Source organism: Tamandua tetradactyla, chromosome 8 (assembly GCF_023851605.1).
Source record: "Tamandua tetradactyla isolate mTamTet1 chromosome 8, mTamTet1.pri, whole genome shotgun sequence".
In the NCBI taxonomy this organism is placed as follows: domain Eukaryota; kingdom Metazoa; phylum Chordata; class Mammalia; order Pilosa; family Myrmecophagidae; genus Tamandua; species Tamandua tetradactyla.
Genome location: NC_135334.1, coordinates 89,372,384 through 89,400,143, shown reverse-complemented (window position 1 = coordinate 89,400,143; position 27,760 = coordinate 89,372,384). Strand labels below are relative to the sequence as shown.

The 27,760-nt window shown below is 39.4% G+C and overlaps 1 protein-coding gene and 1 long non-coding RNA gene across 2 annotated transcripts in view; one reads left to right on the top strand and one right to left on the bottom strand.

Moving 5' to 3' along the window:
• LOC143644713 (uncharacterized) overlaps window positions 1-21,837 on the top strand; it is a 48,213-nt gene extending 26,376 nt beyond the window's left edge. Inside the window, exons 4-5 of the long non-coding RNA XR_013156830.1 lie at window positions 19,480-19,608; window positions 21,516-21,837. This is a non-coding gene — a long non-coding RNA (uncharacterized LOC143644713). The remainder of the gene's footprint in view (window positions 1-19,479; window positions 19,609-21,515) is intronic.
• SPON1 (spondin 1) overlaps window positions 1-27,760 on the bottom strand; it is a 285,884-nt gene that overhangs the window by 210,791 nt on the left and 47,333 nt on the right. The window contains exon 3 of the mRNA XM_077114063.1: window positions 1,615-1,748. Within this exon, the coding sequence (XP_076970178.1) occupies window positions 1,615-1,748 (134 nt within the window). The remainder of the gene's footprint in view (window positions 1-1,614; window positions 1,749-27,760) is intronic.

The following is a 27,760-nucleotide window of genomic DNA, read 5'->3' as shown; positions in this document are numbered from 1 at the left end:
TCATAGCATTTTTGTAAAAGTAAAAAACTGGAAACAATCTAAATGTCCATCAACTGTGGAATAATTAATTATGATATATTCACACTGTAAATTATATGCAACAGCTAAAAAAATAAAGTAGATCTAGATGTACTGCCCTGGAAGTATCTCTAGTAAGTTTTATTAAGTAAAAGAACTATTCATATTTAGAACATTGCTATACCATGATACCATTTTGTGTAAATTTAAATTCCCACAAAATGAAACTATGCACTTTTATTTTTTAAGTTATACGTATATAATAATGTATTTTATTTACATTTTTTATTTATATTATTAACTTATATGCATATATATGCACAGATAGAAATCTAAAGAGTATACACCAGATTGATATCTTTGTTACTTTTGGGTAGGAGACTGGGAATTATTTAGAGGGAATATCAGGGATTTTTCACTTTTTCTGAATTGTTGGAAATTTTAATTTTAATGTCTTCACATCGTACCTATGAAATTGTTATTTTTTAAAAGAATAGTTGCACCTTATATTTAAAGCTTTAAAATAAAATGAATTGATGAAAGAACATGGGCTTTGGAGTTAAATAGACATGTGACTTCAAATAATTTGCCTAATTCCCTGTGTCTTATCTCCCCATCTGCCATGAAGATTTAATTAGGTAAAGCCTGCCAGACACACAGTTGAGTTCTTGGTACAGAGAGAGTATTGGCTGACTCTTAGTCTCTTTCCCTCTTTGACCGGTGAGAACCTTGGAGACATGAAACGTACTTTGTGGCCTGTGAATCCTGGTTCCTGGGCAAATAGAAGTTTGGTCACATTTGCTAAAAGAACGAATGAATGAACAAGCCACATATGTTCATTGTTAATGGGTAAACAAGAAAGACCTTTCTGGCTTCCGTTAGGCAATCAACTACCTCTGCTTTGTGAGAACTATAAATAAAAGAAAACCAGGAATATAGGTCTTAGGGGTAAGGATTTCTAGAGCAAGAAGACTCTTCACATTGATCTGAAATTTTCAAATTATCTTTTATAGAACCCCAAGTTCTGTGGAGTGATTGGGCATGCTATGGATAGGGGCATGGGAGGGTCCAATTTCCAGGGTGAGATATTTTTACCAATGATATTAGACAGACCATGTATGACAATAGAACTTACCCTCAACCTCTGCAGCCCTGGAAGCCAAACAACCACCTTAGCAGCAAATGGGCCAGAAAAGTCAGGACTTAGTCAATGACTGCCAGTTGCCAGCTTCTCTATCCTCCCTCTGTTCCCCTTCCCACACAGTGGTCCATGCAAGAAAGCCAAATATTATCCCCTAACCAAAGAGCAATTTCTTCTGGTTCATAATTATTCTTAGCCAGCCCCTCTAGTATCATGAAATGTAGGAAGATAGAGAGAGACCAGGAAAATCATTGAATTAGGTGAACATAATTATTCTCACAAATGCTCCTTTATGTAGCCTTTCACCAGTGATGGACCATTGTTCTGTTTTAGAGGGCCAGAGGGGTGACACAACTTGCCTGGTGCACACTTTCTTTCTGCAACCACACCATGAAGTCTTTGTCAAAAGGCAGAGATGGGAAATGAAGTGTTACAAAGGTTCTATCCTCACTTACTTTAGAATCACACAGCCTGTTCCTGGTGGTGGCGCTATCCAAAACACCTGGATTCGTGTCCTTCTCCGTGGTGTGCTCTCAGTGACCGCAACGGGGCAGTTACTCATAAACTGTGTTTCTTCCTCATCTATGATCTATGGAAAACCAGGGGAAAATAAACACATTAAATTACAATGCCATTAAAAGAATTATACACCACAACCAAGAGGGGTTTATAAGAGGAATGCAAGGATGGTTCAATACAAGAAACTCAACTAATGTAATAAAGCACATTAACAAATTGAAAAGGAAAAACCACAGTACCATAAAACTCCTAGAAGAAAATGTAAGGAAACATCTTCAAGACTTAGTAATAGGAGGCAGCTTCCTAAACTTTACACCCAAAGCACAAGCAACAAAAGAAAAGATAGATAAATGGGAGCTCCTCAAAATCAAAAGCTTTTGTGCCTGAAAAGACTTTGTCAAAAAGATGAAGAGGCAGCCAACTCAATGGAAAAAAATATTTGGAAATCACACATTGCATAAATGTTTGATATCCTGTAAACATAAAGAAATCATACAACTCAACAACAAAAGAACAAACACCATAATTATAAAATGGGCTAAAGATCTTAATAGGCATTTTTCTGAAAAGCACAGGAAGGTGCTCATTTTCATTAGCTATAAGGGAAATGCAGATCAAGACTATAATGAGACCTATAAGAATGGCTGCTATTAAACAGACAGGAAACTACAAATGTGGGAGAGGATGTGGAGAAAAAATATGGAACAATTAAAATTTACCACTGGGGAAACCCCTGATACTGTGTCAAACATTAGGGACACCTAAATCAATAGACCAAGCCCTTGAACTTGAGGCTTGCTCTTGTGAAGTTTATGTATGTAGTGGAAAAGCTTAGCTTACCTATATGTATGCCTAAGAGCCACCTCTGGAGGACCTCTTTTGTTGCTCAGCTTGGCCTCTCTCTCTAAGCCTAACTCTGCAAGTGAAAACATTGCCCTCCCCCTATGTGGGACATCCAGGGGTGAAAGTCTTCCTGGTGGTATGGGAGATGACTACCAGGGATGAGTTTGGCCCTGGTACCGTGGGATCGACAATGCCATCCTGATCAAAATAGGGAAAAGAAATATAACAAATAAGGTATCAGTGGCTAAGAGTTCAAATAGAGTTGAGAGGCTACTCTGGAAGATACTCTTGTACAAGCTTCAGTTAGACATTGCTACCTATAATAGTTTGTCAACCCCCAACCAAAACCATTCCTGCCAATCCTAAAGAACACCTAGGGTGTTACATGAGATTCTACAAAGGTTCCATGCACTAAGATTACTTTCCAGAAGCCTACAACCTTCACATGGGTCCCTAGACCAGATAAGTCCTAAAATGCACAGGGGCTAACCTCTTCAGAACATCAACTAGTTCCATTCCCCTATCCCATATTATTAACAGTCCCTTCCAACATGAAAAAGTTAAAATGGACATAGCCCCAAACCCCTGAAGAGTGACAGAAAGAGCAAAGGTGATGGTTGAGTTATACAGAAAAGGTAGGATTTAACAAATAAGTATGATTGCTGAATAATTATATTGATATTTCTTTTAGTTTCCAGTGTCTTGGAGCAGCTAGTAGTAAAAACCTAAAATTGTGGAATTGTAACCCATACCAAACTCTGAAATCTGATCTACAACTAATTGTTGCAGTGTGCTATGAAATGTAAAGCCTTGCAGCTTCACAGCACCTTTTACTTGTGCAATTTTTCACAAAAAGGAAAAAAAAATCGATTGTGATGATAAATGCACATTTATATGATGATATTGTAAAACTATTGATTGTACACTTTGGATGATTACTTGGTATGTGAGTATATGATATAAATCAATAAAAAATGCCAAAAAATAAAAAAAAATTAAGAAAAAATGCAATGCCACCTTGGAAAATTTCCTCAGTTTCCAAGTTGACACTTGCTTAATTTTAGTTTAAACCTGTCATTTTGTCTTAGCAGTTCCGTATCCTCTAGACACCAGAATACAGCCTGGCATGGAGTTACAGTCAACATTTGTTGAACTGACATCATAAGAGGATTGGTCACATCCTCTCCTGTGCTCTGTTGTCCAGGGACCTTGCGTCGGCACTTTGAGGAAATGGCCACTAGGTGCTATCTTGAAGAATTGTTGCCCACTTTTTCAAGGGAGGAGGATGAGGATGGGAAAGGGATAATCCGAAGCATACAGTCTTTATATCGCTAGACTTTTTAATGCAACTACAAGTTTACAAGAAAAATTGAATTTTACAAGGAAACACACCTTTGGAGGAAATATACTGAAGTACATAAAGCCTTGCAGCTTCACAGCACCTTTTACTTGTGCAATTTCTTCTTTCTTAATTTGTGCATTTTATTTACTAATTGGTGTTTACAATTTTCTATGATGCTGCAAAAAAGCTTGTAGCCATTCCCATTATGCAAGGCTATTTCAATGTCTTCTCTTGCCTGCTTGCTTCTGGGTATGCTGCCAGTGATTATTACATATCTCTCTGGTAGAACCATAGTATTAGAACTGGAAGATCTCATGGGTAAATCAACTAAATACAATTGGTCTTACATGCTAACTCCAATTTTGCATGGCAGTAGCTATGTCATGAGCTGTGCTAATAAAATTAATAGATAACATTAATGAGTGTTTAGTATGTGCTAGGCAATGAGCTAAGTATTTTGTTTGAATAATTAATCTTCAAACACAATCCAATGAAGTCATTATACCCCTATTGTATTTATTTTACTTTTTAAAAATTTATTTTCTTTTTAGAACAGTAGATAAAAGGATTTTTCACTCAAATTCCTTAGTCTATAGTATATTTCCATTACTGGGAAAAGCAAAGGCAATTTTCTATTACATTTTGTTTGCCTCTACATTCTTCGGCCCACTTCTAGTTCTCTGTTCTATTTAGCACCCACTCTTATGTATTTAACATATGTCCTGTTAGTATGTATGCATATACATATACACTTTTCCTTGAAATTATATACAATTGTTTAGTGTTTCAATGTCACATTATGTTTCTTTTACTCAGCTTTCTGCTTTTGAGATGTTGATGTTACTGTTTGTGCAGGCACTTCATTGCTTCTGACTGCTGCCCTGTATTCCATTTCCACGGTATGCATAGATCACGTTACTTACCCAATCTCACAGTATTGGATATTTAGATGACTTCCAGCTCTTTGCTTCACAAACAGCATTGCAATGGAGAGCTTCATGCTGCAATATTTTGTCAACCCCTGTGAGAGTGGAGTTGCTGGGTTGTTGTGTTGTGGGTATAGTCATATTAATTCACAAAGGACTGCCAAATTGTTCTTCAGAATGGCTAAGCCCACTTTAATTCTATCAGCTATCCACAAGTGCTCCTATTTCCCCATCAGTAGTTGTTATTACTGGACTTCCTAATTATTGTTAATTGTTTTCAGTCCGATAGTTGTAAATTAGGATCTTGTTGTTTTAATTTAACACGAGCGAATTTGAGCATCTCGTCATACATTTATCAGGTTTCCCCTTCTGCAAATTACCTATTCAGAATCTTTGCCAATTTTCCCATTGGATTTCTTGCTAATTTGTAAAACCATCTAGATAGGAACCCCTCATTTACAAACATCTCCTTCTTTCTATTACCCATAGGTTAATCTTATCATTTAATAAAAATAATTTAGATCTAGTAAAATTCATCAATCTCCCTCCTATGGTTTGTACTTTTGTAGCCTTGCCAAAAAACTGAGCTCACAAAGATATTCTCCAACATTTCCTCTAATTAGCTTTATAATTTTACCTTTCACATTTAGGTCTTCAATTCATTTGAAGTTTATTTTTAAATATGATATAGTAAGAATCTAACTTCATTTTTTCCACACTGTAAGCCACTTGTTAAGCACCATTTAACCGACCTTGTCCCATTTTTTTGTGACACCACCTCTCTCATATAAAGGGTGGCCATGTGATATATTGTGAAAATGAGAACGAAAAGGGGTATTATTAATAATCACTCTGGGACACAGCCTGTACTGATACTGTCCTAGGCTAATGGGGCTTATGTTCAACCCAATCATATACCAAGTTCCCAAACACATATGTTGTTTTTAGGATCCCTATTCTTTAATTTTTCCTCACTTCTTTCCACCATATTCTTTCCACCAAAGCATTGTAATATATCTCAATATCTGGAGGGGCAACCACCCCTTCCTTTCTCTTCTTTGTGGACATTGTCCTAGCTATCTGTTGACATTTACGTTTTCATATAAGGCATAAATACTCTCAAACCTTCCTCACCTCTCTTGTCTTTTTTAAATTCCTGAGGTGATAAAATCCCACCCCTAGGATGAACGGAACTATCTACACCTCCTTGCTCACACCTGTGCAGCTTAATGCTGCTGAATAAAGCTCTGTGGAAGGTCACTGGACTCTTACATGAATTGACTCCTAGCCTCAGCTCTGCCCTGCTGCCCTGCTGTATGTTTCTGTAAACCCAGCTACTGCCCCACTCTTACAGATGATGATTTCAAATCTCCAATATCTTCAAATCTCCAACTTTCATTCTTTTCTTCTTTCACTCTCATTATATTGCCATGCCTCCTGCTTTACAGAAAAATAGAGAGTCCTCACGTAAAGCCCCTCATATTCCTATTTACATACACTCTGCCCTCCTTCATTCCTATTATAACAGAGGAGCTTTACTTATCTTTCATCTCTGTTTTGGTCCCCTCCCCTCTTCCTGACTAACAGTGATCCCTTTCTCTCTTCTATATGTAATTTCTCCTTCCAACTGAGTCATCCCTATTGGCCATTTAAACACACTCAAGTCTCTCATATTTAAAAATTATGAAGCCCTCATTTAGCCACTCATCCCCCTCTAGTTAACTTTCTCATCTCCATCATGATCACATTCCTTGAATACAACTGTGTATTCACTGCCTTCACTCTACCTCCCACTCATTCTTCATTCCAGCCTGGATGGTTTCAGGTCCTATCATGCTACCCAGATAGCCATAGCCAACATCATTAATGGCTTCTGCAATGCTGAATATGATATTTTGTGGTCCTTCTTCTTGAAATACTCTCTTTCCTTAGTTTTTGCACTTTAGCTTCTGCCTGATCTTCCTACTACTTTCCTGCCCTTTCTTTCGCTCCTTTCTTTGACTGCTTATCCTCTCCTACTTTACTTTAAATTTGAAATTGCTAAGTCTGAAGCCCTCTCCTCTTCAGATTTTATTCTCTTCTATAGATGTTCTCATTTAACACACGACTTTAATCACTACCTCTGTACAAACGATTTAACAGCTTATGTTTCCAGGTTGGCCATTCTCACAGTTCTAAGCATGTATCTCCCAATTTCTACCTTCTACTTTCATTTCTTCTTGTATATATTGATAACATCTCAAATCCACCACTCAACAACTAACCTTTCCATTTTCCCTCTAATCTGGTCCTACTCCGATTGTGCGAGTCAACAACATTGGACACAATCCTTGGCACCTCTCTCCCTCACCCTCCATATCTAAGTGCTGCCCATTTTACTTTCCAAATTAACTCTTGAATCCACCCTACATGCTTCCATATCTATCACCACCACTCTGGACTAAGCCACATCAGATTTCTTCTCTGAATATAAAATCAATCTAACGAGGCTAGGTATATCCCCTTTTGCCTTTCTCCAATTAGTTCTCTATACAGCAAGCCAGAGTTATCTTTTAAAACCACAAATATAATTATAATATCTCCTTCTTTGGAACAATTTGATGGCTTTTCATTGCCTCTGGAATTGAGACTGAAATCCTTAGCAGCATCTATTTCCTGCCTACCTCCTCTCTAGCCCACATTGCACAATCCTACCATCTCCCTCCTTGCTTTCTACACTTATCTACATTGGCTGTGTCCTCTCTCCTGCCAAAGCCTGGTCAATTCCTATTTCCTTTCTCACCTCCTTTCTCTCTCTCCCTCACTTCTTTCCTTTCTTTGATCTCAGATTAATCATTCTTTTCATGAAAAGCCTTACCTGACCTCCTTGACAACTGTGACTCATATATTCTATGTTCTCATAGCATCTATCCTTCTCCCTTGAAACACTTTATTTTTCTTTTAGTTTTACATCTACTTGTGTGATTCTTTGATAACTGTCATTTCTCTAACAGTCTGTAAACTACACAAGGTCAAGCACAAGAAATGTCTTTTCTTTGCTTTTTATTATTGTTTCCCCAGCAGTCAGCGCAGTGTTTGGTGCTTAATAGTTTTGAACTGAAAAACTAAGTGCACTTGCCTCCTTGAACTTGGTTGCTAGATTCTTGGCCTCTACCCTGCCTACAGTATCTGCCCTAGCTCCCTTAATTAGGCAACTCCTTGGACAGATTTCTGACTTTGGATTTGCTTTTCCTAGATGGTTATTAAAAGTCTTGATAATAATAATAGCCAACAATTTTTTGACTACCTTCTATTGGTTAGAGACTTTATAAAAGTATTTCCATTCCCCCTCAATACAAAATATAAGAAATATTAAGCCTATCATTGAGTGAACTACCATGACACAGATGGGTTAAGGAATCTGTCCAAGGTCCACGGTATCAGAATCAGATTTAAGCTGAGCTTGACCTACTTCTAATGCCTCCACTCTCCCCCCACAGCACCACAGTCCCTCAGTTGGTGTCATCTCCCTTGTGTTAGAGAAGAAGCTGCATCTCTTATCAAGCCTAGTTCCATGGAGCACACACATTGGACCAGTCCACAACACCCAGCACCCTCCTCCAATGCGCGCATGTACACACACACACACACACACACACACACACACACTTGGTAAATGTAAATATTACTTTTGCTTTGTGATTTCTTGAGGGGTACTTTGATCTCTTGTATAGCTTTGTTGGTGTTAGGATAGATTTCCAAACAATGTAACTTGCTTGGACTAGCATAGTTGGCCTCCAATGAAGGTCCCTTTCTAGCAACCACAGGAAACTTTTGCAGGTACTTTTAACCATATGCCTTTAAAATACTTGCAATGGTTATGAGTAACTACATTGAGAAAGCCAAAGGAAACTAATATTTAATTAATACCTACTATGTGCCAGATACTTAACAAGGTCACATCATTGAATTCTTAGTGGAAATAATTATTCCCATTTTACAGCTGTGAAAATAAAACTCAAAGTGATTTGGGCTGAGTTCTGACCCAAGGCTGGATGAGGCCAAAGCCTGTTCTCTTTCCAATTGTCTCTGGGATCAAAAAGATCCCAGAGAGGGGTAAGTTTAAGACTTCTGGCCCAGAATGGAAACAAATAATGTTTTCCAAGTCATAGAAGCCACCTCAGGTAAATACTGTTGTTTACCCATAACCTCAGTTACCAGATGGTAATTAAGCATTGAATAGAAGGGGTTGTTTCTTCGGATTCAGGGAATGCTCCCAAAGTTGTTTGCTTCTCAGAAAATACGAGCTTTTTCACACAGCTTTGGGCCTATCAGAACCTACTCTCACATCCACCTCACATCACCACATTTGTAATGGTCTAGGGAAGACTTTAGAACTCACTAACTAACCAAATCCATTAATAAAAAGTCTTCACTACGCATTTCAATTTATGTTTTCTTTCTGACTATTTGGAGACCAGAAAATTAAAACATTATTTCAATGGGGTGGTTGTATCTGGTGGTATTATAGGTGTTTTTATTTTCTTTATATACTTTTTGTATTTACTAAATTTTCTACAATGATGATGTAATACTTTAAGTGAAGAGGTTTTTAAAAGATCTCATTTACAATATTCCATGGATAATATTTCCATTATTTCATATAAGTTAAAATAAACTTTCTCAAGCTAAGTTAGGAAGTTGCAGCTCCAGGAAAATGATTATAAATAAAACCTGAATCATATATACCAACATATGGGAGAGATTTGCTGGTAAGGCTGGCTGCCACCTGCAAGAGAGGGAGCGGTTTGGGGACCTGTGACTGGTCCCCATCCAGAGCAGTGAGACAGCCACGTGGGGCAAACCCAGATATTAGACAAGATTTAGGCAAGAGGGCAAGGTCTGAATTCTAGAGTATGTGGTAATCTATAGTTGAGATAACTCACTGGGCTGGCTGGTCAGAAACAGGTCTTTTCAATCAGTAGGTACATTCTCAAGCCACCTCGTCATCATGACTTTAAAAGCTTCCAAAACCTTTCTAGTGATCACAACCTTAGTTCTGAATCACACGCCATACTTATTTTGTTTTTTTAATTTCCTAGTTTTACGTTCCCTCATCCTAACCTATGGTCTTACTTTTCTTGTCAGAGTCACACACACAATACATCTTCCCTAAATCTAATCTTTTCTTCCCTCCTCAACTCGGACCTGGATTCTCTCCCAGTAGGTTGTCTCAGCCTTTCTGTTCTACAGACACAAGCCTCAAGAGATGGGCCTGAATAGCAGGAAGGTCTCAGATGAAGTTGCAAGTCATGAGGCATGAACACGAGTATTTACAGGGCGTCCAGCCCCTGCAATGAACCCTCGATACCTGTCATTCCCCTTTTATGCTGAGCACCACACCCCTCACCGATCAAGATGCCCATCCCCCGAGGGAAGTGTCCACCCCCAGACTCCTTAGTCTGAGCGTATTAGCTCAGGAAATAGACACTCCAAAGAGGTGTCTATACAAGCGATATGTACTCATGGTAGGAAAATCAGAAAGCACACAAGAGCAAAAAATGTGAAACAAGAATTGCTCATAATTCCACCACTCAAAGATACATATCATTACCACTTTGGTGTTTATCTTTTCAGATTATATATACGTTCACACACACACAACTCCAAAAAACGAGATCATCCTATACTTATTGTTCTGTAATCTGATTTTTTTCACTCAACAACGTCCTTCTTTTTCATTCAGTCTTGGACATTTTTCTTTTTTATTCAATATATATAGCACCATACAATTGTCTATGGCTACATAATATCCCATCACATGGAAAGACCACATTTTACTTAACAAACTCCTTAGTACTGAACATTTTATTGTTTCAATTTTGGGCTATTATAACATCCTTTATGGTTAAATTTCATGTCTTTAACTTGGGGGAGAGTGAAATTAATGCAGGTTATTATTGCTAAATACGTCCGGGAATAGATTTTGAAACATTTAAGTGGAATCTATGAAGGAATCCAAAGAAAATAATCTCAATCACTAAATCATCTCTTTCTAGTTTCCCATGTGTATTTATTAAGTCTAAAACTCATGGAAAGGAAGACAGCTGCTTTGTTTTTTATGAGAGTTTTCAACATAGGTTTTTAAAAATTAAATAAAGATTTTATTTTTAAAAAGTAAATTCATTATGGAGAAGTTTATAAAAACAGAGACATAAAGGGAAAAAATCCTCCACTGTTTTAACAATTTTGGCTTGTTTCCTCCCAGCCCTTTTCTATATTTACATTTAAAATTTGTATATATTTGTGTTCACATTGTGTGCATTACACTGTGTTTTGTTTTTTCCATTTGTTTTCGGAGCCTCAAAAGTTTTCCAGGTTTCTCTGAACTCATCAGAAACAAAATTCAAATGGCTGCATTGACTGCATTATTCAGTGGAGATTTTGAAGCAACCCCTCTCCTAATGTATAGAGTTTTAGACCCAAATCCTGGATCTCTTCCCCTAAACACTCTCTTCTGCAGGTTCCCAGACCCCCTCAACAAAGTTACTAGTTTCACTTTCTGCACTAACATCTTTTCAAACAGATTTTTCCTTCCATTTTGCTCATTTTCTTTCACCCTTTTTTCTTTCTTTTCTCTTTCCGAGATGTACCCTCTGCCTCCCGCCACCTTTGCAGGGGTCCCTCTAGCACCCAGTCCTGGGCACGTGGCCTCCAGATCTCCAGAGGCTGAATTCCAAGAGTCACTGGATTGTGTTCTCCCAGGAAAGCAGAGTAATCCTTCATGCCACGTGGGCCATTTCACATATGGGGAGTGACATAGCAGGCCCGTCTGGGAGCAGGCTTGGACCAGCACACATGGGTTCCTTGGGAAGTCTAGTCACCTGGCCTCCTTTCAAAATGGTATTCTCTATTTGCCCAATGTTCAGTTGGAGGAAAAGAGGCAGAAGACTGTTGGCTCAGCACTGCCAGTTTTTTATAGCCCTGAGTAGCTCAACTCTTGATGCTAAACTTGCACACTTCACCCGGCAAACAAGAATGAGCCCCATTCTGCCTTGGAAGGCAGCTTGGATGTCACCTCCTGTTACATAAGTGCTCCTGAGGATTTGTCTCCTACACCAAAAGGCAATGGTGAAGGGCCTTTCTGGACAAGTCTCTTTATCTGTATATAGTACTCACCTCATTGGACTGACATAGTTTAAATGAATTAATATATGTAAAGCATCAGAGATGCTCCTGGCACAAAATAACCACCAATAGTAATAATTTATATTGTTATTATCTGCATGTTGTGCTCGCTTTCACAATTCTGGGTAAAGACCATTTTCTCCATCTCATTACATTTTCAGCAACATTTTAGTGCTCCTTACAGGCTGGTTTCCTGGGCACCAGCCCAGTTGGCCTGTACCTAAATTCAGCTTGGCTTGGGAGCCTATGAGTACAATGGAAAGGGTCCAGTGGAACCGGTATGTGTGAGTGGGCATGTGTTTGTGCATGTGTGTGCACACACACTCATGGGCATGAGTGTAGAGGTCGTTACCTAACCACTCTACCCACAGCATTAAAAAATATATAAGGCTTATCTTCCAGGTGAGGTTAGAGAGATGGTGAGAAAGGCAGAGATGGGTTTGGGAAGAATTGGTAATTGGCCAAGGGTGGGTAATCCTCAATAAGAAAACAATATCTCCATAGCCAATATCAAGGAAAGATGGAAGAAGTCTCCTGCAATCCAGGTGAAATATGGAATTCTGAGAGAGCCTGTGTGGGCTTTGAAGTCAGGCAGACCAGGTCCAATTTCCGTGTTAATCCATGAATGGCCTTGAATTAAGTAATTTACTGTTCTGTGCCTCAGCATCGTAATTTGCAAGCATCTTGCAGGGTGACTGGAGCAATTAGGGGCCCCATAACTGTGACTTCCTTTGACTTCTTAAAGTTACAGAGACGTGCTCTGACAGCATCTTTGGTGCCTAGAATCCAATAGGTGACTGATGCAGATATTCCCAGTAACCGAGAAGAAAGCAGGGAATCCTGGAATGCTCCGTTGCAGCAATAATATCTAGTACCTATTGAATACGTACTCTGTGTTCTTACTGACAGGTTATATATATTATTTCGCATTATAATCCCAATAATCCTATGTAGAAGGAATTATTCCCATTTTACAGATCCAAAAGCCGGGACTAGAAACTGGGGAATCTGGACTCACATCGTGCAGGACTTCAAAGCTAATACTCATACTGCTGAACTTAACTTACTGTCCCCTCATCTTCCACTTGGGTAACGTGTCAGTTTCAACTCAATGCTAGAAAATCACTCTGACAAATAGTTTTAAACAAACAGAACCATATAATTGGGGAATGTTAGGCTAGGTAGTTTAATGCCTAGGAAATAAATCAGCCTTTAAGTTTTATACTGCATTACGGTTGAAATGTTTAATAATTATTGCCAGAGAACTGTATAATGCAGTACTAAAAATGAGTAATTGAAAAGCCCATCAATGCAGATGAGGCATCTTCTCACTGAATTGCTCTTGAATACTTTACATAATTATTTCATTCAGATTTATGATCAGCTCAGCAGAATATGCTTCTTTCTATTCTACTCTGCCTTTGGTTGTTCAGGAAGCCTTTTCATATCGTGCTAGCACCACCTGGGATAGCCAAATGAATTCTCTTGGACACTGATGGGGTTTTCAATGATTTGACTTCATTTAGGAGAGGAAAAAATTAGAATCGAAAACTAAGTTTGTTGAGGACTTCCCATGTCTCAGTCACCATGTTGGGGGTTTATATGTATTAACTGTGTTGGCCCATTTAAACTACATAACAGTAATGGGAGGTGACTCTATTTTCCAACTCACAGAAGAAACCGAAGTTTAGAGAAATGGACTAACTTACTCATAGTTGCAAGGCTCACAGTGGACTCACACCCAGGCAGTCTGGCCCCAAACCAGTGAGTGACCTTCCCACCACATCATCAGCCTCCAGAAAGACCCTGTGTGTTCTGATAGGGCTTATATTTTTGGAAAGAAGAATCTAGTACAGTCAGACTCAGAAGAAAAATAATCCCTGCCAGATTTTAGTTGCATCTCTGGCTCTTTAACCATCTGAGCTGTTGGACCCTGCCCGATGCTCTGATCCCCTCCTCCCCCCACCCCACACCCAGTTCCTCATTCCTTCATTTCTTACAATGTCAGCACCTCCGGGCAGAGAGGGAGGCAGATCAGTTTTGACCCAGTTTCCCATGGAGTCAGCCTCCTCACCCTGCCAAGATCAGGCTCCGGGCTTTATCAGAGGCACATGCTTAGAGTCTTGTCTCTCCCGGGAACCTTCCCAGTGGGAGTTCTTGGCAAATCCTGTTCACTGGATGAGACTGTAACCTTTGTTTCTGGACTCACCCATAGGTCAGAGTAGCCAAAAATGGGAAGAAGTGGGGAGAGGGGAGAAGGAAAAGGATGGAGTTGCCTCTGGTATCTGTTTCCTCACAGGCAGGAAAAAAGAATAATGTCACCCTTCATTTTTATTGCATTTAGAAGATCTTAAATAGAAGGGCACGACGCGCTCCAACTCTCCCCACCCTGGCATGGGTGATTCTGCAATGGCATGTCCAGCAGAATCAAGTGATTTTTCTTTACAACCGCCCAGTGTCCTTCTCCCCACCTTGAGGCTTGGTGGTACTCTGCTAAATCAGCAGACATGCCTGCAGGGGTCAAACCTCTTTGTGCTTCTCTCTCTCTCTCCTTCCACCCCCTCGCCTTGAGAATCCATTACGGTTGCGCTGGGAGGTTATTTCAGGAGAGACTTACACAGGTCTTTAAATGTCTTCATTCTCCTGGTTCTAAAAGCATTTTAGATTTCCCTCTTGTGTTAGACTGAAGGTGGCAGGTATCATGGACTTTTATTTAACTGAATATGGTCCGCATCTGTGAACTACTCAATGCCCTGGGAAAAGAAGCCCTATATTGATCTAATTATATTTTAACATTAAGAATCTCTCTTAAAGAAGTGGATTTACAGTAAATCTCAGTGGCGATTTGTCAGACACAACCAACGTGGTTACCAGCTAGTGGGTACCGAGGACTTGCAAAATAAATCAAATATGTGAAGAGAACGCATTTTGTCTCTGTGCCCCTGAAGGGTTAGGGGAAGAACAGTGATCAAATCACACAGAAAACGGGTGGTGAGGAGGGGGCACATCCCTCTGCTGTACTGAAGTGGAAGAGCTGGGAGACAGAGAGAGGGTGTGGAGAGCCTCCTCATGCTTTCTGAGGGGCTGTAGATGTGAGCAGTTCAGCTCATGGCTGACAGGAGAAAGCTCTTTCGGATAATTATTACAAGCCAGAGAATCAGTTGTCCTGTCAACACGGTATATCATAGGAGAAAACACATTATTAGCAAGGGAGTGGGGCAGGGAGGAACAAAAGGAGAAAGAGAAATAGGTAAAGGAGCCTGGACTGAGAACTTAGCACTGGCCAAGGACTGTGTTAAAAATTTGCATTTGCTACCACCTTCAACCCTCACAGCGAATCTCTAAAGGCCTCCAGCCTTCCCAGATGCCGTTCCCTCTTCTCTTTGTAGGAATAGTTCCTACTCATGGTCTCACTTTAAATGCCACTTCCTCTGGGAAGCCTTCCTGAAAGCCCCAGAGCTTGAGATAGCTGTGCTGCCATGTCACCCAGTGACACGTCTGTACTGGCCCAGTCACCACCTTCATCGTGGTTAGAATGCCCTGAGGAACTTTTTAAAAGTATAGTGTCTCAGCCTCACCCCAGCCCAGTGGCATCAGGAGGTCTGAGAGGGAGACCATGGCAGCGATGAGTTGTTCAAGGGCCCCAGCAATGAGTGGTTCTGATGGACATTTAGGATGAAAACCATCACAAGTCTAGTCTGTCATTGTAAAAGCTGTGACCTTGTTTTGTGGTCATCTTAGCATTATGCCTGGCATGTCATGTACACCTAATCAATATGGAATGAATAAATTTATTAATGAAAATCAAAGAAATATTATCACTCTCTTTTTAGAGAAATGGAAATGATCCATGGACATCAAATAGCTGGCTATCCTGGTAGAGTTGCCATAAGAGGAATCAAACTAAAAGTTTCCATGGGGCAGGGACCTTGTCTGGATTATTTCACTCTGTGTCTCTAGTGTGTAGCGCTCAGTACATTATTATTATGATTGTACCTGGGTTTGTCTTACTTCAAAATCATTCTCTTTCCGCTACATCTCACTATCAGTCCTGCCTCTACCATTAGCTGTGAAGCTTTGCACAAGTCATTTCTCCTCTCAGAATCGCAATTTCCTAAAATGAGGAAGTTGGATGAGAGGGTGTCTGGAAGATTCCTGATGGCTCTGATCACAGCTTCCTACCCCAACATACCTACGCTGTCACTTTTAAGGATGCAAAGCCAGCTGTTATGCCAGCACCTCCTGCACCTAGCAACATGTGCCCCTGGAACACTCCTTTTGATCTTCTTCCAATTCTTCTCTTCCCTCTTTTCCTGCTCCTCCTCCTCTTAATTTCTCCCTGTCTGGCAAGTGTTCCTGATAGGCAGGCTGGTTGGCAAGCAGGCCTCCACCTCCTGGTCAGCTCTTGCTCCAAAAAGCAAATGCACAATGAAGAAATATGTTATTAACTTATCACCCCCCCCCCCACCGAGTTCAATTCCAGAGAAAAGCATGACTTTTTGTTGTAGTTATAGCACAAAGGAAGAAGGGAACTGTACTTGTTAAATGTCTACTACACATTTGGAACTTCACTTTTGTTATCGTAATTTAAATCTCACCACAGCCTGCTTGTCTGTTTTTTTCTCCCCACCTGCACTGCCAGCACCCCAAAGGACCAACTCCCGGTAAGCCCCTGCAGCAGCCTCCTAACGTATCTCTCTGCTTCCATAGTTAACCTTGACAATTCAATCTCCCCGCAGAGTGCATAATTAAAATAATAAATCAAATCATGTCATTTCCTGTTTAAAGACTTCCAATGGCATCCCAATGCACTCACATTAAAATACAAATTTTGTAACACCAGCTCACAAGGCCCCACCTGATCTGGCCCCTGCCAACTTCTCAGACTTCATCTCCTGTCACTGACTTTTCCACCTTGCTCCAGTCCCTTACACCTGCCAAGCTGGTTCAAAACCGGACCCTTTGAAGGTTCCCTTCTGTTGTCTCCACCCTCCAGGATCCCACCCACAGAGTCAGAGAGGAAAAGAGTGTGGATCTGGTTTAGACATGCTTGAGCTTGCTGGGGCAGATGGTTTTCCAGCTGAACTAACAGTAACCTGCTTTTTACCCTTGGTCCTCACCTTTGCTTTCTGCTGCAAGTGGATCAAGCAGCTCAAGGCATTCTATGGATAAAGTCAAGCGTATGCATAAACTCTGAGTTAAAAAAAAACAAACTCACTGTCTTCTCTTCACCTACTGCAAGATCTCAGTAGTTCCTACTTTGCTCTTTTGTACGATCAGAAGTCTGATTCTCGAGAAAGGAAAGTAGAATTTATCAAGCTAGGTGTCAGGCCTTATAAGCATGCTTTTGTTGAATCCTTATAAGAACCCTCAGAAATAGGCATTTTGATCCTCATTTTACAGATGAGGAAACTGAGGAGCACACAGGCTTACTAATGGACAGAGCCAGGATTTTACTCAAATGTTTCAGATCCCCAATCTCAGGGTCCCTCCCGTACCACACCACCTTTCTTTCATGAACCACATCTTATCCTCAGAATGGAAACAGCCTCAGAGTAAGCAATAATGTATGCCTAAGATATATATAATATAGAGACAGATATATAAAACAATGTACAATGAAGATATAAAAATGTGATGGTAGGCACCATTGTGAATGTAATTAACAGCACTGAATTATATATTTGAATGTGGTTAAAAGGAGAAATGTTAGGTTGTATATCTATGGTTCAAGAATAACAATTAAAAAAAAGAATAACAATTTTTTAAAAAATACATGGAACTGCACAACACAAACACAAAGCGTGAACCCTAAGTGAAGCCATGGACTACAGTTAATAGTAAATTATAAAAACGTGCTGTCGTCAATTGTAACAAATGTACCATACCAACGCAAGGTTTTAATAATATGGCAGTAGATGGGAATCCTACATTTTATGCATGATTCTATAAACCCACAACTTCTTTCATAATAGTAAAAAGAACCACATTTGCTTTTTTTTTTTGGCATGGGCAGGCTCAGGGAATTGAACCCGGGTCTCTGGCATGGCAGGCGAGAATTCTGGTGGCAGTGAGTCACCATGGCACTGCCCAGAACTACATTTGTTTTTAAACATGAACTGGAACCACTGATTTTTAAGCAGAAAACAGACCATATTAAGAGTAGGGGCACAATATTTTGCAATTCTCTCATTATTTGTTCAGTTTAGTAATATCATATTAGAGAACTCCTGTGGAAATCTTTTAGATGTATTTTACTAAAGTTTCATTGATTATGTCACAAACATAGAACAGACCATCCCAATTTGTGCCTGGGTGGATTTTGTGTATGGGTGGATATTCAGATCTATTACCACAGACTCATGAACTTAACTGAGAGTTCCTTACCTTAGCTTTTTATCAGTCGTCTTGCTAAGATACATATATCTGAATTGTACTGCTTGGATAATTCTGAATGTTCAAGCTGTAAACCCTTAAGGCAGGGATTGTTTCCATAGGAAGCTGGATAGTAAATACAGTATGCAGCACATAGTAATCAATATTAGAATGCTCTAAAGTAGAAGCCAATTTAGCTTGTGTGCATCATTTACAAAGACGCAATATAACCCAAAGTATTTTATCTATTCATAGTTATAGATCTCTATTTTCATTAATCTTCTCTTAGGGACAAGTGTTTACAGGCACATTTCATTGTCTGATTTAAAATATGGTGAGACATTAGGCTTTGTTTACCAGCTCAGCACAAAATTAACCTTCCTTTTTAGGTTTTCCCAGAGTAGATCATTGAGCCCAATAAACCATATAGAAAAACAAAGGAAAGCTGACTAATGACTGGCTGATTAAATGCCGCTCTACTCTTATCACAGTAAGTTTGAGTGCGGGGATCCTGGGAGATAGCCAATTATGACACATTTGCAAGTCTAGGAAATATGACAAAATGACATTACATGCAAATTCAAGGAAAAGGTGGGTCAGCCTTAATGCAATAAGTGCTATGTCAATGCCATTATTTTTTAGCATAGCTTTGCAATTATTTCATTGCAAATGCAAGTAAAAATATGTATATGTTAGTCTTTGCTTGGAAATAGCTTTTAGGAATACTTATATTAGAGAACCTATTGTTATCTTTCTCAAAGAACTAAAATCCCAGGTATATATAGAGAGGGGTAGGGGACTTTCATTATTTATGCGAGAAAGGAGCCTAAAAGCATAGCCACCAATTGTGTTATCTGTCCAAAAAAAATGAGAAAAAGCTGTTTTGCAAAACCATGTTTGAAGCCTCCATTTACCTGTGCTGATTGTAATACCTTAACAGCAAGTTGTCTTAAATATTAATTAAGTTGGATGCCCTAAGGGCCTGTCCCTAAGAGCTCTGTTGGCTGACATTCTGAATTCCTAAATATACTTGAACATAACCAAATGTCATTTCCTCCCAAAGTATTTTATTGTATAGATTGGTGACCAATGCAAAATGACCCTTGACTCAATTAGTGCTATTTTTGCCTTTTTCTTATATTCTTCAGCATCATAAGGTCAAAATTCACCAGGGTCACCTTGCTACCTGTGTGTTGCCAAGAGAACAATCTCAACTTCAACAATAAAAATCACAATCACTGCTTGCACAAAAGATTTAAGGACAATGGGAGATGTGGGTGAGTTAATTATGCTCTTAGTCCTTTTATTCTTTACAAAAAAAGGGTGATGGGTAATCAGTGAACTTTAGTAATATACCTCACACAATAAAATTTAATGAACTTCTTAAGGATCCAGTGAATGTCCTCTCAAGACAACTTCATTTATATCAGAAATACCCACAATTTCGTCCCTGGAGGAAGGGGCAGTAGCAGAGCAGGATTGGGAGATCCACATCTTGGTCCCATATGCCAGGTCCTGTGGGGTTTTGGGCAACTCATTTTACCTTTCCAGATCTTGGTTTTCTCACATAAAAAATGGCTCAATGGCACTGAAATCCTCTGCAGTTTTAAAATATGGTTTTGCTTTCAGATTCAAGCTATGTGGGAAGCACTGAGTAGAGGCAGGGATTGGATCCCAGTGCTTTTGGGTCCAATTCCCGCTTTTCCTCTTATATTGTTACATTCTGGAAAACTGCAGTGTCCACAATAATGTGGATACGATACTCAGCCCTAACCTGCTCTGCTCCATTTCTGCCTCCTCCTGCTTGCGGGATACTCTGGGACTAGTCATTTCAAGAACTGCTTTATCTCTGAAATCTTGGTCCATGACATTTCCTTCTAATACAGTTTCTTATTTTCATTCATTCATTCAACTAGTATTTATTGCCTACTTGCAATGTGTCAGGTTACCATGATAGGTCCTGGGCATATAGCAGTGAACAAAACAGAAATGGTCCCTGTCCTCATGCAGCTTATAGTCCACCAGGAGAATCAGATATTAAATACCTTTATTTTAAAGATTGGAAGTACAGAAATACATAAAGTAGAAAGTGTCCATCCTCCCACTTTCCAGACAAACCACTGTTTAACTGTTAGATGATGTTATCTTGATATTCTAAAACAGCTCTCTCTTTTCATATATATTATCTGTATAGTTTTAAATGACTGCATAATAAATGACTACCAGGAATAATTCAATGTATTTCACTTTTATGAACTTCTTTAATCCTCACAATGGTTCTGTGAAGTAGGGCAATAATTGGCCCATTTTACAGATAAGGAATCTGAGCTTCAGAAAGTTTCCTAGAGAGCTGAGGTCAACGAACTGGTAAATGGCAGGGCCAAAATTTGAACTAGACTGAGTTCAGAACTTCTGCTCGAGCCACTGTGCATAGTATTCCATTGCTAAGATAGACCACCATTTGTTTTAGTTAATCTGGTATGGGTGGATATTTAGATCTATTACCCCCTTATTTTTTTTGCTATTATATACAAGGCTGCAATCAACATCCTTGTACCTATATCAGCCTAGACTTGTCTCATTCTTCTAATTGGAGTAATCCTAGAAGTGAAATTTCAGAGTTAAAGGGTATGTACATTTTATATTTTGATACACATTGCCAAACTGAAAGAAATGTCAAATTAATTTGCTCTCTCAGCATATAATGGAGATTGCCAGTCTCTTTCCAAAATTTAGTGCCATTGAATCTGCTCTGGCAGTGGCCACTATGGCCTCCTTTCTGCCAAGTATGACAGCTCTTCACCGGCCAGCCTGCTCAACTGGTCTGCCACATGTACCCCTGTAGACATGCCCTCCTGGAGGTCCCTGTGACTCCTTGACTCTCCTCTCCTCCCATTTCTTTGGTATTTGAAACCTCGTCTCTGGCACCTCTGCCTCTGTGTGATCCACGAATGCCATGGATTCCAGATTGCCCCCGGTCCCCTTCTCCCCCGTAAGGCCCTCTGTCTCTTTAGCTGTAGCAGACTTTCTTAGTCGCCCGCCAACAGTCATTCCCTCCTTTTTCCTTGCTAAAAGGATCCCAAGGGTGATGGGTGATTTTGTACAGGGCTTAAAATCCAGCCCCATTCGATAAACCTCGAATGGTCTAAACCAATCATGGCAACTCGGTTCCCTTTCCTTGCAGCTACTGAAGACCCAGTTCTGGCCGATGAGACCTAAGGGGAAGTCTGCTGAGGGTCCTCTAGGATTTTCCTCTCCGAAAAAAAGAAGAGAGGCCTGTGAGCAGAGCACTTTGTCCCCTCTCTCCCACTAGCCTCTTACCTCCTGTGGGATGCTTTGAGCTACAGCAGCCACTTCATGGACCAAGTGAACCACAGCCCATCAACCCAGGGTCCTGACACACCTAACTGCTGAAAGAATGCTGATGTCACTTATCTCCAAACTCCTTGTTAAACAATAAAAGGCCCTATGCATAATAAAAGCCTTGATTAGAGACCTGGGTTGGCACCAACAATGTAGAGTATTAGATTTCCTGTTTCTTACAGCCAAATACCTCCTAACAGGTACATAATAGTCATCCAAACTGAATATTCTTGGGCCTCAGAGCTATGCACAATGATACTAATAATTGCAATTAATAATAACAATAAACATTAAGTGCCTGCTTAGAGCTATGAACTGTTCTAAATTGTATATGTGTATGTATATATATTTCATTTTAAAGCACAACAAATCTATAAAGTAAGTGCTATTATTATCCCCATTTTATTAATGAGGAAGCTGAGGTACAGAAGGGTTAGGAACTTGCCCAAGGACCTAATCTCGTAAATGGCCAAGCTAGAATTCACACCAAGACAGTCTAGTTTCAGAGTCATGCCCAAATTATGTTATACTGCCTCACAGCTACCCAGATGACTAAAGGGTCCTTGAGTTTAACATGTCCCAAACACAGCTCAATATGCCCCTCCTTCATACATTGGTCCTACCTTCAATCTCCCCATTTTAGCCAAGGCAGAAACATGGGACACTTCTGGACGTCATGGTTCTTCCTTCTCCCCTAGTCCAATCAGGTCCACATGCTGGCAGTTCTAACTTCAGAGCATATTCTATTCCTCTGGCCTCAGTTAATGCTTAATAACTGCTGAATCGTATTACAGGTTCTTCACGGTTAACTGCTTGTGCCTGTTTGTCTCAACATTCACCGTCCAAAACCCTCCAACCCGCTGAATTTGCCTGATATGCTGGCTTTTCTTTGTACCTTCCATCCTTTGGCTATATCGCCCCCTCTGTCTTGAATGTCCTTCACTACACTCTCTCTAATTAATTTTTACAACTTAGCCTAAATGTCACGTCCATGAAGCCTAAGGAGGTCTTCCCTCCTTCCCGACCTCCAACAAATCGTCCTCCCAGCAGGCTATGCAGATCAACATGGTAGGACTCGTCATACTGCAGTTTAATCATTGGTTTATCTGTTTCTCTTCCCTGGCGCTCCCCTCAACCCTCAAGCAGGTTACAAGCTCCTCAGGAGTAGGAAACAATGTCTCAAGCTCCCCAGTCCCTGCCCCTCCTTTATTCTTTATCTCAATTATGGGGACCATTAACTAGAAATTTCAGTGTCCTCTTTAAACCGACCCCACCCCCCATCCTGCAAGGAACTTCTGCTAAAATATGATTTAAAACCATCCTCTCCCCTCCATTCCCAAGTGACTACCTGGATGCTTTGCCATCTTAGCCTCGATGTCTTTGACAAAGTAGACCTGTTTTCTCTTTGTGAGCAAGCAAGAGCTTTCTGCAGAGCTGAGAGTTGGAAGAAGTTATCTAAATGGGGGTTCGATTTTGAGTAGAGGGAAATTATTCAATCTCCAAAATAATTGGGAATATGAATAATTCATGCATTGTAAAACATTTTACCTTTTGTGACCCACAAATTATCAACAAGATCCAACTTGTTGGATAAAGTACCTTTATTGCCCCAGGTTTATTCCATAAGAAAAGTGAATTAAAGAGCTGCTTAGTAGCTCTGGCCAAGCCCTCTTAAACCAGGTAGAGTATAAACTGATCAATCAGGCAAGCAATCAATAAACTATAATATCAAACAACATTGAATAATAATGAGCTGTTCATTCCAAATAATCTATATTTATGAGTTAGATCAATACTTTCCAAAGATGTAACAAATACAAAAACACAGGAGCCTAAAAATACTGAGTTGATGTTATGCATCTATTATCCAAATGTACATGTTTTATAAAACATTTAGCTAGTTCCAGCTAACTCAATAATTAACTTTTGTGATAGCTTTAATAGGGGATTTTTGTGAAGTTCTTCCATTTAAATGTTCAATTTTGCAAATATTTGGAAAGATAGCAGGGTCCCATGGAATATGCCTGGACTAAGGTGTAAATGGCTCTGTCCCTTCTGGTTGGGTGACCTAAGGCAAGTTGCTCAACCTCTGGCTGTTCATCTGTGAAATGTAGATAAGAACCCAGATCTATCTCCATCCCAGAAGGGCTGCTGTGGAGCTCAAGAGAGAGGGTGAACACGATTAAATTCTCCAGAAATTACACTAAGCTCTCTAGAAATAATGAATGCATTTTGGAAAATCATCTTCAAACTAGCCCAAAAAAGAGAGAAACTTTATTCACAGATTACTGAACAAAGATAATGGAAATTAAGCACATTTAAAAAACTTTTAGTTAATGCTTAGTCCAGAAACAATGATATTAATTAAACCAAAAAACTCTTTGATGCTGATTTTTAAAATCAACATGTTTCATTTATTTCTCTATTTGGTTCTCTTTATTAACTAAATGGTTGAGGATTGTTTTTTAACTGAGCTTAGCTGTTTTTATTTGTGACTTCAATGGCTTTCAATTTAATGAAACTGCTTTCTAGTAACAATGCCATTCTTTTGGGGACCTGAAGTCAGTTATACTTGCCAATCAGTTCAGTCTCAACTTGAAAAGTGGTTTGTAATATTTGCCTTAATAATTCATACTTCTGGAGACTAAAATTAAATTTCTCATCTGGTCTCAGGAAAATGCTACATGTTCCAGGAGCGTCACTGCCAACTAAAACAAGCCTGACACCAACATCTTAATGTACAAAAGTCTCCCTCAATATCTTAGCACTCCAGGGCCACCGGCAACGGGGAGCTAAAGGTTGTTTTGCAAAGTTTGCAATGCCCTTTTGCTCCCAATTGCTTGGAAGCAAATATCTGCTGATCTGTGGTCAGCTTCTGTGCAGTGTACATGGAGATCTTACTGGCCAAATGCAGCACCTGGCACTTAGTAGGTACTCAAGTGTTGCCTGAATTAAAATGAAAATAACAGCCCATTAATTTCTGTAGAGGTAAAAGCAATTGTGGCAGTCAAGGCCATGCTTCCTGACTTTTCCAGTTAAATCCTCCAAGCACTACTAAACGATTATTTTAAAATTCTATTTTAAAAGTATTAATTTTAGATTAAACCAGATAGGAGCTATCTAAAATTCTTCTTGAGAAAAGTGGGGTATATATTTCTTTTTTAATGTGACTATAAAAATATAACAGAAAAAAGAACCTGATTCTGAGAACTTGCTTTAAAGCACCCATTAGCAATAATAAATGAACAGTATGCTCATTTGACTGCTATTCAAATTTAGGGAAAATACAATCAATGCTATGTTACCCGAGCTCTTTTCTAAATAAATGAACAAATAAGTTGACTGTTATTTTGATATAAATGTCTAGCTTGATGCATGTACTTTGGTCTTCTTGCTGAAACCTAAGTACTACAATGGATTCCAACTGACGAATCCAACTGTTTAGTTCACCAGTTAAACCCTCTCATGGACTAGCACAAGTGGAAAGTGCACAGATTGTAAATTCTTCTTAAGCTTCATAAGCCACTTAGCTTCTTGGCAATTCAGTTAAATGAATTGTATTAAATGAGCAAATGTATGATAAGTGCTTCCGTGAAGTGCTGATGCTGTTATTACAGCCACAAAGGAAAGGAAATTCCTAAGGCATCACAAATAGGGTGTCCAGTAACAGAAACTGCAATCAGAGAACCTCTCCCCATTATTTCCCTTCCCTGCTCTTGCAAAAGAATATAAAAAGTCCCAAAATTGGATGACCCCAAAGAGCAAGTCATCAACTACCCAGCCCTCTGTTGCCATTTGCCCTTAAACTTGAAGGTAAAAGCTGTGGCCTGACACTTCAGAGATCCTTCCTGGAGTTCTGGTAGTAGAGACACTGTCCCAGCCTGCTATAAGCCATTCAGCCCAGGCAGGTAAAGCAAATGGTGACTTAGGGCCTGAAGATTGCCTGGGAGGTATCCCTGGTGCCCAAACCTGTGACATACTGCACACACGCAGCAACGCTTGCTCGGCTCCTAGCAAGGGGAGGCACCAAACACCCAAAATGAATGTCCATTGAGACATTTCCAATAGGGTCTTTTTTTTTTAAGTAAATTTTTTATTTTGAAATGATTTCAAACTTATAGGACAGTTGCGAAAATAATACAAAACCCATACAGAGAATTCCTACCCAAACACCCAGATACTCAGATCTATCAACTTTAAACATTTTGCACATTTGCTGTGTCATTTCATCTATCTATCTATCTATCTATCTATCTATCTATCTATCTATCTATCTATCCATCCATCCATCCATCCATCCATCCATCATCCATCCATCCAGCCATCCAGCCATCCATTCATCCAGCCATCCATTCATCCAGCCATCCACCTACATCTGTATCTCTTTATTCATCTATTATCTAAACATTTGAAAGTAGATGGTATACAGTATGCTCCTTGAACACTAAATTTCAATCATCTCTTCTTTGGCAGTATAAACACAAAGACTTAAAATTAAAGCCTTAATTTACCATAGTTGGAAGTGTAAAGTAAGCAAGTCTTTGGAATATGAATTTAAAAATTAACAAAAATGTTAAGCATGTTCATACCCCTTAAAATAGTAATTCCACTTCTTGGAAACTACTTTAGTGAACCAATCTAAAACATATGAAAAACTTTTCTGATCAAAAATGTTTATTAGAGTTCCCATACTAGTGAAAAACAGGAAATAATCCACAAGTCACACATCAGTGAGAAAAGGTTAAGTGAATTATTTTGTGCCCATTAAAAATGATGCCTAGGGTGATGCAACAGTGGCTCAGTGGCAGAGTTCTCGCTTGCCATGCCAGAGACCTGGGTTCAATTCCTGGTGCCTGCCCATGAAAAACAAAAACAAAAACAAAAAACCCCAGCAGAACACAAGTTTAAAAAAAAAAAAAATGATGCCTACCAAGCATTCTACTTCTAAACTTTACCATATAGATAAATGCATATGTTTGTATATGTGTGTGTATACCTATACATCTACATAGTATATACACACATGTATTTGTCTTCAAAAGAAAAATGAGACAATCTATGTGACCATTAATCATGGCATCCATACATGTGGGCAGTTATTAGAAAAAAATGAGACAACTTTGACTTGAGAAGTAGAAAAAGCAAGTTGTAAAATACTGTACATAATATACCACTTTTGTAAAAAAATTACATATAAACGTATATATGTACGTACATACATAGATTGGTTTTATGTGCATGAATAAGACTAAAGGATACAAAGTAAACTAATAATAGTGGTTATTATTATACCTTGAAACTAAAATTTGCAAAGGAATTGAGGATTTTCATTTTCTATTCATACTTGTTGGAATTTTTGTTTTATAGCATGTCGTCAAACTAATATTTTTTAAAGCTTTTACAAAAGACTAAATTCATAGAGAGGAGATAGGCCCCTGACTGGTCACTCAGTTGTTTCCCTCAGTTTACAGTTTAAGACATGACAAGTATTTCTCCAATATCTACCAAAGACCTGGGGTGAAGGCCTCCATGCCATCTCCATGGTGTAGCTTAGCATTCTTTCCCACTGTACGAGGACATGGCACCAAACCTTCTCATACCAAACTCCAGAAAGTTTCCACCAATTGATCTGAACTGACACACAAGATTAAACCTACCATGTTCCTTGAATCTAAGACAGTTATGAGGCATCAATGATGTAATAACAATTTATCTGGAGAAAAGGAATCCTACACTGTATGTACATATCAATCGTAAGGTGCATTCTGATTTCCAAAATGTTTCAATGTAGAAAGAGGCATTTTAGATTTGGTGGGATGCTGCCACTACTCTCTTCGGCCTGTGGTAGCTCGCTTTAATTTAGCCACCGATGGAATTTTATGCTTGCCGCCATCTTGATTATTGCTAAGAAGCCATTGCACAGTCATGAGTCCCTGGGCTCGGCCCTCTTGGTCCATTCTTCTGGGGCTCAGAGGTGTAGAAGAGCCAGATACAGAAATCACTGACAGTTCAGGTAAGCTGGAGGCAGCCTGGGCGAGCCACGATGGCTCAGCAGGCAGAGTTCTC